The following is an 11,981-nucleotide window of genomic DNA, read 5'->3' as shown; positions in this document are numbered from 1 at the left end:
ACGCGGCAGCGTACGAACAGTAATGGACCTTGAGGGCTCTTGGGAGGAATTGCAAAGAGAGGTAACTGCGTCGCGAGAGAGAGCAATTGGAGGGGGAGGTCATAATAGGGGTTGAGATTGGATGACGCGTGTTTCTGAACCTAATCCTAATTTTTGGGAAGTTCAAAATACAATTTTTTAAAAATTTTTGAAAAGTTGTTCATGTTGGTTATACATAGAGTTGGTTACTTATACTTTATCTTTTACCAAAGAAATTTCTATTTTCTACATTAAATGTTAAAATTTTTTAATATACATATAAAATCCGTATGAATCACTGTTGCGCATTTAGACGATATTTACATAGATTATTATTTTTGTCCCAAATAAATCTGGGTGAAATATTTTGGATTATTTTAGAGGGAAGTTAAAACTAATATAGCAAAAAATTTGAGGCTTATTATACACAAATTTATAATAAAATTAATATTTTTCAAAACGAGTCTCAAATAAGTGTGAAGTTATTATGCACGTTCAAATGAAATACAAACGAATTCTAATTTTTGTCTTAAACCCGTTACTAATTTTTTTTTAAATTTTTTGTGTGCCATAAAAAATGTTTGACAAGAAATTTCGGACCTAATTTAGCTGAGTTTTAATCTATTTTTTTATAACTTACACCGTAATCCGTTAAAAAAGTTATTTTAAACAACAAATATATTTATTTAGTACTTAATTCGATGGCTAATTTTTTTATAAATTAAATTGATATCATTAGACAATAATAATAAATTAAATTCACTTTTCAACAAAATTTTTTTTTTCATAATTGTTCCTGACAACATTCTAGACTTTGTTTTTTTCCTTAATTACTATTAATTCTAAATAATAATTTTTTTCCATAATTCTACCCTTAATTTTTTTTCATAATAATGAAAATTTGAATCCCTTTTGACTTTATAATTAATGCGTTCATGTATCTAGTTACAATTCTATTAGGTATAATGCAATTTGTTTGTGATGCAATAGATGTATAAATATCCTTCATTGCAGTGCAAAATCCATATGATTCTTTACCACTCATGCTAGATATATTTATTCCATATTGTTTAAGGTCTCATGACTCATATGGCCTTCTTTCTCTTTGTTATACAATTTTCCTGTTTTATATATGTACTATGTCTTTAAAAAAGATCATTGTAGATCTACATATCAACTCAATAAAGTACCAAAAAATTATATTATAATATTTGTTAAACATACTTTTTGTGAGTATTTTGGCAACGCGACTACCTACATTGCTCCATTGAAAGAGACATCAAATTGTGCATAATTTGAATGTTTCATCAGAACACATTCATCTAGGGAGCATGCACATACATATGTTGGTGGGAGTGCTCCAAAGAATGAGAACAAGAGAATGTTCATAATGAGGTTTGGGTTGCCATTCAAGATTTTACTGTTATTGTTTTCTTTTTTTGTTGAGAATGTAATTCTTAAAGTGTCTTCCTGAGTTTAATTTGCTATGTAATTAGATTATTTTGTTAGAATGACAACAAAAATTGTAACAGTCCAGACCACTCGCTCGCACGATATTGTCTGCTTTGCCGCACAAGGCCTCACGGTTTTGCCTTTGACGATAGGGATGATAGCCAAATCCCCACACTCACTTGTCAGTGACCTTACAATCCACCCCCTAAGGGAGCCCAGCGCCCTCGCTGGCACACATCAATCCGGGCTCCAGCTCTGATACTATTTATAACAGCCCAGACCACCCGCTAGCACGATATTGTCCGCTTTGGCACACAAGGCCTCACGGTTTTGCCTTTAACGATAGGGATGATAGCCGAATCCCCCCACACTCACTTGTCAAAATACGTCATGCTAGGGAGAGGTATCTACACCCTTATAAGGCATGCTTCGTTCCCCTCCCCAACCGATGTAGGACCTTACAAAAAACTCTGTCAATAATTAATCAGAAAAAGAATTTATTCGTTCAAGAATTTAATATTAGATATTTAAAATCTAACAATCACATATTTAAAATACATGCTAATTGGTTGATTGTTCCAGCGATTTATCCAAGTGTATAATATATAAGTCATAATACAATTGTATTTATTATTTTGCTTTGGTGTGTACAAATGATGTATGTTTTTATTTTTCTTATTGAGAATCAAATGCTTTATTTAAAGAATAATAATCTAAATGGATCCTTAGTAAATTTCATATTAAATAATTTGATTTCCAACAATTTCTATCTAAAAGTTATTGAGAATTATTTCTTTTAGACATATTTTGGTTTTTCTTTTGCTTTTATTAAAAGTTATTGAAAATTATGGGTGTAATTAAATAAGTTGGCATCAAGTCTTAATTTTTATTCGACAAAAATCCCAATTTGAAATCGCTTCAACGTTCCGTAATATCATAAAATAAATTCGATGGTAATACCAACGATAATGACCTCATTTAAATCGAATTTGTCGTCATCTTTCCTTCACTTCTAAAAATAACCCTTCCCCCAAACCCCTCTCCCCTCCCTACCTAGCTACCACCTCCATCAACAACCTTCATCCATCCGCCACCGCAGAGCCCTCAGCACTCGTCATTTCAATGTCCTAACTGCACCCTAACAAGTCACATTGTGCCTACCTCCACTACAACAATTCCTTAAGATAGCGACGGTTATTTTGCGGCGATTTTGTGAAATTACTGCGAAAAGACAAACTGCGGCTCATATAGCGGCGGTTAGAGGTTGGGGCTGCAATTCACTACAACATTTTGGGTCTATGGCCACGGTTTTTTTGGTCATGGTAAAAAACCGTGACTATAGACCCTCTATGGTCACGGTTTTTTGGGGTGACAAAAAAAAAAAGCTATGGTCACGGTTTTTTTAGAAAGGGTGACCATAGAGTACCTATGGTCACGGTTTTTTAAAAAAGGGTGGCCTAAAAGGGTCTATAGTCACGGTTTTGAGGGGTGACCTAAAGGGTCTATGGTCACGGTTTTTTACAGTGACCAAAAAGGGTCTATGGTCACGGTTTTTCAAAAAAGGGTGACCTAAAAGGGTCTATAGTCACGGTTTTGGGGGGTGGCCTAAAGGGGTCTATGGTCATGGTTTTAGGGGGTGGCCTAAAAGAGTCTATGGTCACGGTTTTGAGGGTGACCTAAAGGGGTCTATAGTCACGGTTTTTTACAGTGACCAAAAAGGGGCTATGGTCACGGTTTTTCAAAAAAGGGTGACCTAAAAGGGTCTATGGTCACGGTTTTGGGGGGTGACCTAAAGGGGTCTATGGTCACGGTTTTAGGGGTGACCTAAAAGGGTCTATGGTCATGGTTTGGGGGGTGGCCTAAAGGGGTCTATTGTCACGGTTTTGGAGGGTGGCCTAAAAGGATCTATGGTCACGGTTTTAGGGGTGGCCTAAAGGTGTCTATGGTCACGGTTTTTTATAGTGACCAAAAAGGGTCTATGGTCACGGTTTTTCGGAAGGGTGACCTAAAAAGGTTTATGATCACGGTTTAAAGGGTGACCTAAAGAGTCTATGGTCACAGTTTTTTACAGTGACCAAAAGTGTCTATGGTAATAATTTTAATTATTTGAGTTTAAATTAATTAAGATTTTTATGTGTTTTTTATAATTTTAAATATTTTATCTTTTAAAATTTTTAATAATTAAAAACTAATAATAATTTTATATGATTTATTTTAAATATTAAAATTTTAAATTTAATTTTATTAATAAAAAATTAAGTTGAATATTATTAATTTTAAATTAAAAAAGATTTAAAACTTAATAACATAAAAAATTATTTAATAACTTAATAATGGAAGTGTTATATAATTAAATTTAAGAAATTTCTATTATGAATAAATTATGGTTTATTTATTAAATTGAGTTCTTAGAGTTAGAGATTAATTTATTAGGAATGATTAAATGAATTTTCGTAAATATTTTAGATTTAAGTCAATTAATATTTATGTACAATTTTTATTTTAATTAGTTGTTTTATATAAATTGAAATTAAAATTATGATAAAAAATAATAAAAATCATATAATTTAATTTAGGTAATTAATATTTTGAATTTAATCGTATTTTATAAAATATAATTAATATATTTATTTTATAATTTAAATTAAAAATAATTATTTAAACTCAATAATATCTTGATAAATAAAATTTTATCTGTTCTAAAAATAATTCATATAATATTATATTTAAATTCTAGATCGTTATTCTATCATAAATATTTTATAAAATTATTATATTACTTATATATATATTTAACTTTAACTCTAAAATTCCTAAAAAAAAAACCCTAATTCCCCAATCCACATAAATCAAAACACAACGCACGCACACGTTCAAAAAAGGATGGAAACGAGAAACAGGGGGAGCTCGAGGGGGAAGAAGAAGGGAAGGAGAGGGAGAAGAGCGTGCTGGCGTCGCGCCCAGCTCGTCGCCGTGGAGCTGTCACCGCTCTCATCACGGGCCGTCGCTCGTTGTCGCTGCTGGGTTATTCGTCACCGCTACTGCAGACAAGAAGAGAAAGAGAGAAAGCCAGCGCGAGAGAAGAGGAGGAGGGCCGCTGTCTCGCGCCGTCACTGTCACGCCTTGTTGTCGCAGCTATGGAGACCGCCACCGTTGTTGTAATCGCTAACTGAGGAGAAAGGGAGAGCGACGCTGAGAGAGATTGACGGAAGCCAGTGAAGCGCGTGAAAGAAGGGGAGCCGATTTCCGTCACCGCCACCGCACCCAGTCGCCACCGGTGGAGCTCGCTGTCCCTGGAGGTGAATCGGTGTCGCGTCCTTGCTGCCAGGCCACCAGCGCTACTGCTACTCCTCAAATTCGGCCTCCTTTCCTTTGGGGGTTTCTGCCGCAAATTCCACCCCCAACATCACCATCCTTCTTGTATTCATCATTTCTTTGCTTCATCCAATATTTTCGGTAATCCGCATGTTATTTCTGTTATACTTCCCAATGTTGTTTAAATCATTTGAAAGTTCTAATTTTGCTACTTTATTAAGTTGTATGTATTGGTGTTGTTTGATTGGTTGTGTGTCCCTTTGATGATCTTGCTTGGTGTATTGTAGTGTTTTCTGTTTCTTGATTCTCAATGAAAAATGAAAGCTTGACAATTTTCCTTTCTCAATTAGCTGTTAAGGTCTAGTTTGATATGATAAACATAGTTGAATCTGTTTTTACTCTTTGTTGAGTTGTGTTGAGTTGAGTTCAGCTTAATTATGTTATGCTTGGTTGCCAATGATTACGTAGCTGGTTTCAAGTCTGGATAATTAAGGAGGATTTTAGATGAGATTGGAGGAGGATAAGTTATCAGAGAGAAAGTAGCAATAGCACATGTTGAAGAAAAATATGTTGTTCAGATGGTTTTATGTATTTTCTTGGAGTAGAAACAAAATGATAAATTTCCCTCCAGAAAATGTTAATTTTTTGTTACACATATTTCAAAACTGATGCAAGTGTTTTATTTTTGTTTCTTAATACAGGTATTATGGACATATCTTTGTTAAATGTGCTCTCCAATGGCATATCCTCATTTTTGCATCCATCATTTTCAGAATTGACCAAAAAAAAGTTGTATCAAATTTAACATGTATGGATTTCAGAATGTGTTTTATTAATTCATTGTACTAAAGTTGAACATAAAGATATATCTGTAAAAAGGCAGAAACCACTGAACACCAAAAGGCTGCCTTCATACTATATATCTTATAGTTTTGTGTTTAACCAATTACGCTCAGGCTAGAGAAGTATAAATATCAAATTTGTTTGTATAGGTGCTTGAGGATGACCCTAGATATTGGCAAGTGATGTCATCTGCACTCTCAGTTGGTTGGCTTGATATTGTGGTTAGTAAAAAGCTAATGTATTTCTTTCATTTTCTTCTTCACATATATTGTTTCCTTGTAAATAAATACTGCATGTTGAAGTTGGCTTTTGTGTACAGGTGAAAATGCTGCGGTTGCATGGATCTTATCAACTAGATCAGCTTAGTAATCGTGAGGTTGGCATCAAATCATAAACATAATATTATATATGATTACTTGTATTGGTTGTATATAGGGATGTGTCTTTTAGATATATGCAGAGAGATTGAAAATCATTGTTTTGTTTGTGTACTTTTTTATCCTATCCTTTTTATATTATGGATCTGTTAGCCTTGTAATATCTTAATAATGTTTCTTCTTTTACAACCCCCAATAAATAAAATCCTGGAATTGTTTTATATGAAGCTGATGCTGTTGCTACTATATCACATATTTATTACTGTATCTCATTTTCTGCCATCATCTGATTACTCAGTTAGAGAATGGGCTTGTGGAGGCAGTTGCTGTTCTTATTTCCAAAATGCTCCGCCTATGTCATGAATCTACCAATGGAAAATTAGGTGAACTCTTTAAATCCAAGCCTGACTTCATCAAGGTATATTCCAATGCTGCTATAGAGAACTACTTTTATGTTTGCTTTTAGACACATTTATTCTTGTGATCTTTGTAATTCCATTTTAGGACTTGTAGATATATGCTTGAACATGATAGTTATGGATGCCACACAATGTGTTCCTTACCTAGAATGTCAACATGAAACACTTACTTAGTTATTAAGTTTTAAAAAATAAAGCTATAGTAGGATGACACAAATTCTCACATTTAAATTCCAATAGAAAATTTTTTTTGTTGAATTTGTATCTCAATGGGAGCTATAACTAGGTAGGCTTTTATCATTCACTTTCTAGCTTCGACCTTTTTCTTTGGAATGAGGGTTAGAAATGGCTTGCTAAGCAACAATGGGTTTGTAGGGAAAAAAATTTGGGTTTAGTTCACAGTTAATGCATTGTCATAATTAGTTGCCACCGAAGAGATTTCATTAATTTGTTAAATACTTCCTCCATTAAGATTTTGTGGTTATTTGTAAGGAACTAAGGATTTCATATTATATTCATGAGCAAAAATTATTTTAGGTAATTTTATTTGTTGAATTGGAAACTCATGTATGTTTTTGTTCCAATGTGAATCAATTCTTTTCTCCTTGTTAAGTGCATGTAAGGATTCAACTTATCATTTTGACCGGTATATCATGCCATTAATTATGTGACTCTCTTCAGCCTTATGTATGGAGTTGAAGATCCATCAATTGCAGGGATGGTTTTAGATAGTCCATTCTCTGATTTGGTTGATTTGATGATGAAACTTGTAGATACATATAAAGTTTGTCTTCCAAAGTTCACTATGAGTATATATAGTTGTTTTTATACTTATAACTAATGCTGAATCAAAATTTGGTAACAGTTTTACTATTGTTAAGCTGATTTTGTTTGATTTTTAATGTTATAGGTAAAGTTTGCAATCCAATACATGCGAAGAGCAATTCTAAAGCTTTTGGGTTGCACTGAAGAAAATCTAGAAGAAGGGAAAGGGTGCTGCCTAATTGTTCTATTCTCATACTTGGATTTTGGATGAGATGGAATGAGTCTTATAATGACTTTAGTTATCTACATGTAATATTTTGATGTCTTGTGTACTTTTTGAAACGAGATTTTACGTGTTATTACATGAAATCGATATTTACACTATTTTTATTTGTGTTGTTTGGACTAAACATATCTAGATTATAATAAAATTTTTATGATTTAGATTTCTTGAATTTCTTATTTTTAGATTTATTTGGTGATTATGATCATTTTGGGATGTGATTATGTTTTAAAAAAAATTAAATCGTATAAAACAAAACAGGCTATGGCCACGGTGAAAACAGTGACCATAGACAAGGCTATGGTCACGGTTTTAAAGAGGGGGTGACCATAGAGGCTATGGCCACGGTGAAAAACCGTGACCATAGATAGGCTATGGTCACGGTTTTAAGGAGGGGGTGACCATATAGGCTATGGCCACGGTGAAAAACCGTGACCATAGATAAGACTATGGTCACGGTTTAAGGAGGGGTGACCATAGAGCTATGGCCATGGTGAAAACCGTGACCATAGATAAGGCTATGGTCACGGTTTTAAAGAAGGGTGACCATAGAAGCTATGGTCACGGTGAAAACCGTGACCATAGATAAGGCTATGGTCACGGTTTTTACACGTGACCATAGATTAATCTATGGTCACGATAAAAAAACGTGGCCTAAAGTGTCAGATTTTGAAAATTGAAACCGTGACCATAAAAACCGTGACCATAGATAAAAAAACCGTGACCATAGACCTATGGCCACGAGAGAATAGACCACGGTAAAAAACCGTGACCATAGGTCCAAAACCGTGACCATAGATCTATGGTCACCCTTTTTCCTAGCTACCATAGACCTTTTTTTTTGTAGTGATTAGGCCGACATTTAGCAGCAGTTTTGTTAAAACCGCCGCTATATTGCTGTCAGGTTTACATTTATAGGCGGTTTGAAAAAAGCCGTTGCTATATTGCCGGTCTGGTTTGCATTTCGTGGCGTCTTTTCAAAAACCGCCGCGATATGTCCGCCGGTGACTTCTTGTTAGGCATTTTGCGGTGGTTACGTTTAAACCACCGCAAAATGCGTGTTACCACATATTGCATTGTTCTCTTTAGAAATAACCATCTGGGTATAATCTAGTTATGTGAAGACTACTATCTGAAGCTACATATGTTTAAATCATTATTACTTAAACTCGTGACACTTTTTCTACATTCGTTTTACGATAAAAAATTCACAAGTTATTTGTAACCTTTATATGTTAACTCATGTGAACAAATTTACCATTAAGATTTTCTTGATTACGTTATTGGCATTTAAAAATTGCATTCAATACCCAATTTTCTTATTTAGACTGATTTTTTTATTGTTTCTCAAATAATATTCTATTTCATTGATAATATGTAAATGAAGTCAATATTTATGGTCAAATATTTAATGCGCTTCCAAATTAGTAATCTTCTCAATAATTATGAGAATATATATAATATCAGAAGCATCTAATTTTATTAATTTAATACGTGAATGCATTAATATTTAAATCTTACCATCAATATATGTTCATGCATCTCTTCACAATTGTTTTAGATGAAAACACTATGATTGATACGAAATGCATATATAAATACAAACCGTTCTAGCCAGGGGGATCATCAAGGGTTCATATGAAAAAATATTGATCACCATGTTAGATATTTGTTCCATATTATTTGATTCTTCCATTTTCATATGGCACTTTCATTTTCTTTTAAAAAAAATTTCTATCCTCATTCACTGACCTACCTACATATACAACCTTCAACCTTAAGATCTTCAAATTGATCATCATATCAAGTCAATAAAGTACTAAAGGATTAGATTATTTTTGTTTTTATTCCTGCTATATGTTTTTAATCATAACCGATTTTGGGAATTTATGGTGGCAATAATGAAAACAAACCTCTGTTGGTGATGATACTGCAGAAGATTATTTTTCCTTGCAAGCTTCACCATAGATTTTAGGATTTTATGCTGTTCTTAAATATTATGGTGAACTCAGGTGAAAATAAATGAGATCTAATTTTGGTACATCTTACAGATTCTAACCAGAGCTCTTTGATTACGAAAATCTTCTATATCCAATGTGTCAGTTGAACGTTGACAAATAAGCCTTAATTGATGTATGTTGAATGATATTTCATATTTTTATTATAGTCAAGTGAAAAATGAAATCTAATGTATGTTACAATGGTGCATTAAATTTGAAACTTTTCATATTTTCTACATGTACTTTTTATATGTAATGGATGCTTCTTTTGAATTTGGTGTTGCCATAAATCACATTTATTTTAAAAGTTTAAATTGACAGAAGAAGATATATAATTAATTATATTTTTAACAGATTTTTGTTTCGAAAGTTATCTTTTTGCATTTTTTTCAATTTTTTATTTCCAACATTAGCATATATTTTTTTTTTATCATCAAACGAGAAGTGTCCGAGAATATTATTTCTATTCTAACTATTAATAAAAAAATAGATGGAAGCACAAAGACCAATTTACATTTTATTGTTTTTTTTGTATAGATAACAAAATTAAATAAAAGACATAGCAAAATTATTTTTTCTTTAAATTGGTTGAACTTAACTTATAATCATATACTATTGGATGGATCTAGCTAAAATTTAAGGATAAATGATCAGAAATATTCTTAAAAGATTTTTTCTTGTTAAAATTACATCCTAAAAGATCAAACTAACAAAAACTTCTTCAAAAATTTAAAATCAAAACAAATTAAAGATAATCAAAGAATATTATTTTTTTATAAATATCAAATAGTGAATAATGAAAATCCTTAAATGTTGTGTATATAAATGTGTAATATGAATAAATTTAGCATATTATAATATCTAAAATTGAAAGATGTACATACATCTTATGATAAGTATCAATTAAAGAAATACATTAAAAAAACAAAAATATAGCACAAGGATCAATAGGGATGTCAAAGAGGATAATAAACGGATATTCGGATCCAACTATATCTGTCAAGTATTTATTCCAAAGTTAGGCAAAGAAATAGATTTATTCAAAACAAACCTTAAACTGTACAAAATTCCAAAGTATTAATAAAGATGTATTTTTTTCTTTTTTTCAAAATTTAAAAAATTACATATGGATCGGACAAAGATTTGAACATTAAAAGAAATTTGCATATAAAAATGGAATTCATATGATAAGGACAAAAAGATATACTCTTAACATGCAATGTAAATCAACTATGTTTCTAAAACGAATAAGTTTGTAACAAGTGTATTTTGTGAATAAATTTCAAACTTTTTACGATTGACACGCTATCTATTTAATTTATAGAATTAATGGTAAAATTAGTCACTAAAGATAGTTTGTTCGTCGAATTTATTCTCAAAATTTTTATCAATTAAATTAGCCTATAAAAAATTAAAATTAATCGCATTTCTCCTTTCGTTAACGGATTAATATTCCACGTTAACAATTACTAATGACATCAGGAGTATTTCTTCAACCTTCATAAATTGTTGATCTCCTTTCATCATTTTTGAATTTTTCATCATGATGAAAAGCAATTATTTTCTGTATTTGCTATGGATCTCCAAGTATTTTTCATAGGACAGGTAAAAAATACACAAATCAGGAGACAATATGAATCATAATAATTTTACAAACAATTTTACTAGATAACTAATTAGTGGTGCAACCAACAATTGGAAAAACATATCCATTTACGAAAAAAAAGTACCTCAACACCAGAATCACTTTAATTTCACTTTCAATCCCATTCTTAGTAAAATAAACAACCACAAAAAACAAAAATAAACATCCCGAAACATAACAAAAAAATTTAAAATCATTGTAAAAGATTATCCAAAACTCTTTCACTTATGGTAAAGAAGAATTCATCCCTTTCGGATATTAAAACATCTAAAACCTAACAAAAAAGACATCCAAAATAATTTTAAAAAATTCAAAACCTTATAAAATGAGACATCTAAAGCTATTGAAAAAAGAACATCTAAAAACTAAGAAAAGAAACATCTAAAACCATTAAAAAAAAGCATTCAAAACCTAAAAAAAAAGAAACATAAAACTTAAAACAAAAGAAAAAAATACATTCAAAACATATAACAAAAAATTGCAACCACAAACAATAAAAAGAAACATCTGAAACTGTAACAAAAAGAAATATCTAAAATCATTGTAAAAGATTATCGAAAACTTTTTCAATTATAGTAAAAAGAATGCATCACTTTCGAATATAAAAACTTTCAAAACCTAACAAAAGAGAGATATCCAAAAGCATTTAAAAAAATTCAAAACCTAACAAAACAAGACATCCAAAATTATTGAAGATAGAGCATCCCAGAACTAAGAAAAGAAACATCTAAAACTTTTAAAAAAATTATCCAAAACCTAAAAAGAAGAAAAATCAAAAATAAAGAAAAAGAAATATCCAAAACATATGACAAAAACACATCCGAAATCTAGGAGAAAGAAACATCTAAAACTTGTAAAAAGAAT

The 11,981-nt window shown here is 31.4% G+C and overlaps 1 protein-coding gene across 4 annotated transcripts; it reads left to right on the top strand.

Annotated features, from left to right (window-relative positions):
• The first annotated feature begins 4,286 nt into the window (after positions 1 to 4,286).
• Positions 4,287 to 7,644, top strand: LOC112797523 (nuclear pore complex protein NUP85). Of its 4 annotated transcripts, XR_003199809.3 has the most exons (7): positions 4,292 to 4,926; positions 5,487 to 5,593; positions 5,778 to 5,849; positions 5,948 to 6,004; positions 6,304 to 6,423; positions 7,106 to 7,208; positions 7,335 to 7,389. XR_003199809.3 is itself a non-coding variant. In XM_025840508.3 (6 exons), exons 3-6 carry the CDS (start codon positions 5,811 to 5,813, stop codon positions 7,458 to 7,460), a joined length of 342 nt encoding a protein of 113 aa, XP_025696293.1. In that variant the 5' UTR covers positions 4,290 to 4,926; positions 5,487 to 5,593; positions 5,778 to 5,810; the 3' UTR covers positions 7,461 to 7,644. The 4 variants fall into 4 exon arrangements, 2 of the variants coding, with proteins under 2 accessions (XP_025696294.1, XP_025696293.1); XM_025840508.3 differs by lacking the exon at positions 7,106 to 7,208 and having other exon boundaries at positions 4,290 to 4,926; positions 7,335 to 7,644; XR_011881450.1 differs by lacking the exon at positions 5,487 to 5,593 and having other exon boundaries at positions 4,308 to 4,926; positions 7,335 to 7,644.
• Positions 7,645 to 11,981: the final 4,337 nt, after the last annotated feature.

This window comes from Arachis hypogaea, chromosome 4 (assembly GCF_003086295.3).
Source record: "Arachis hypogaea cultivar Tifrunner chromosome 4, arahy.Tifrunner.gnm2.J5K5, whole genome shotgun sequence".
Classification (NCBI taxonomy): domain Eukaryota; kingdom Viridiplantae; phylum Streptophyta; class Magnoliopsida; order Fabales; family Fabaceae; genus Arachis; species Arachis hypogaea.
This window is presented reverse-complemented; position numbering and strand designations above follow the sequence as displayed.

What these genes read in the sequence shown, in the direction of transcription:
- LOC112797523 (XM_025840509.3), top strand. Translation starts at nt 5,811, where the DNA reads ATGTCATCTGCACTCTCAGTTGGTTGGCTTGATATTGTG. An exon ending in ATCAGCTTAGTAATCGTGAG is followed by an intron (nt 6,005 to 6,303) that starts GTTGGCATCAAA and finishes CTGATTACTCAG; the next exon opens with TTAGAGAATGGGCTTGTGGA. An exon ending in CCAAGCCTGACTTCATCAAG is followed by an intron (nt 6,424 to 7,334) that starts GTATATTCCAAT and finishes TTAATGTTATAG; the next exon opens with GTAAAGTTTGCAATCCAATA.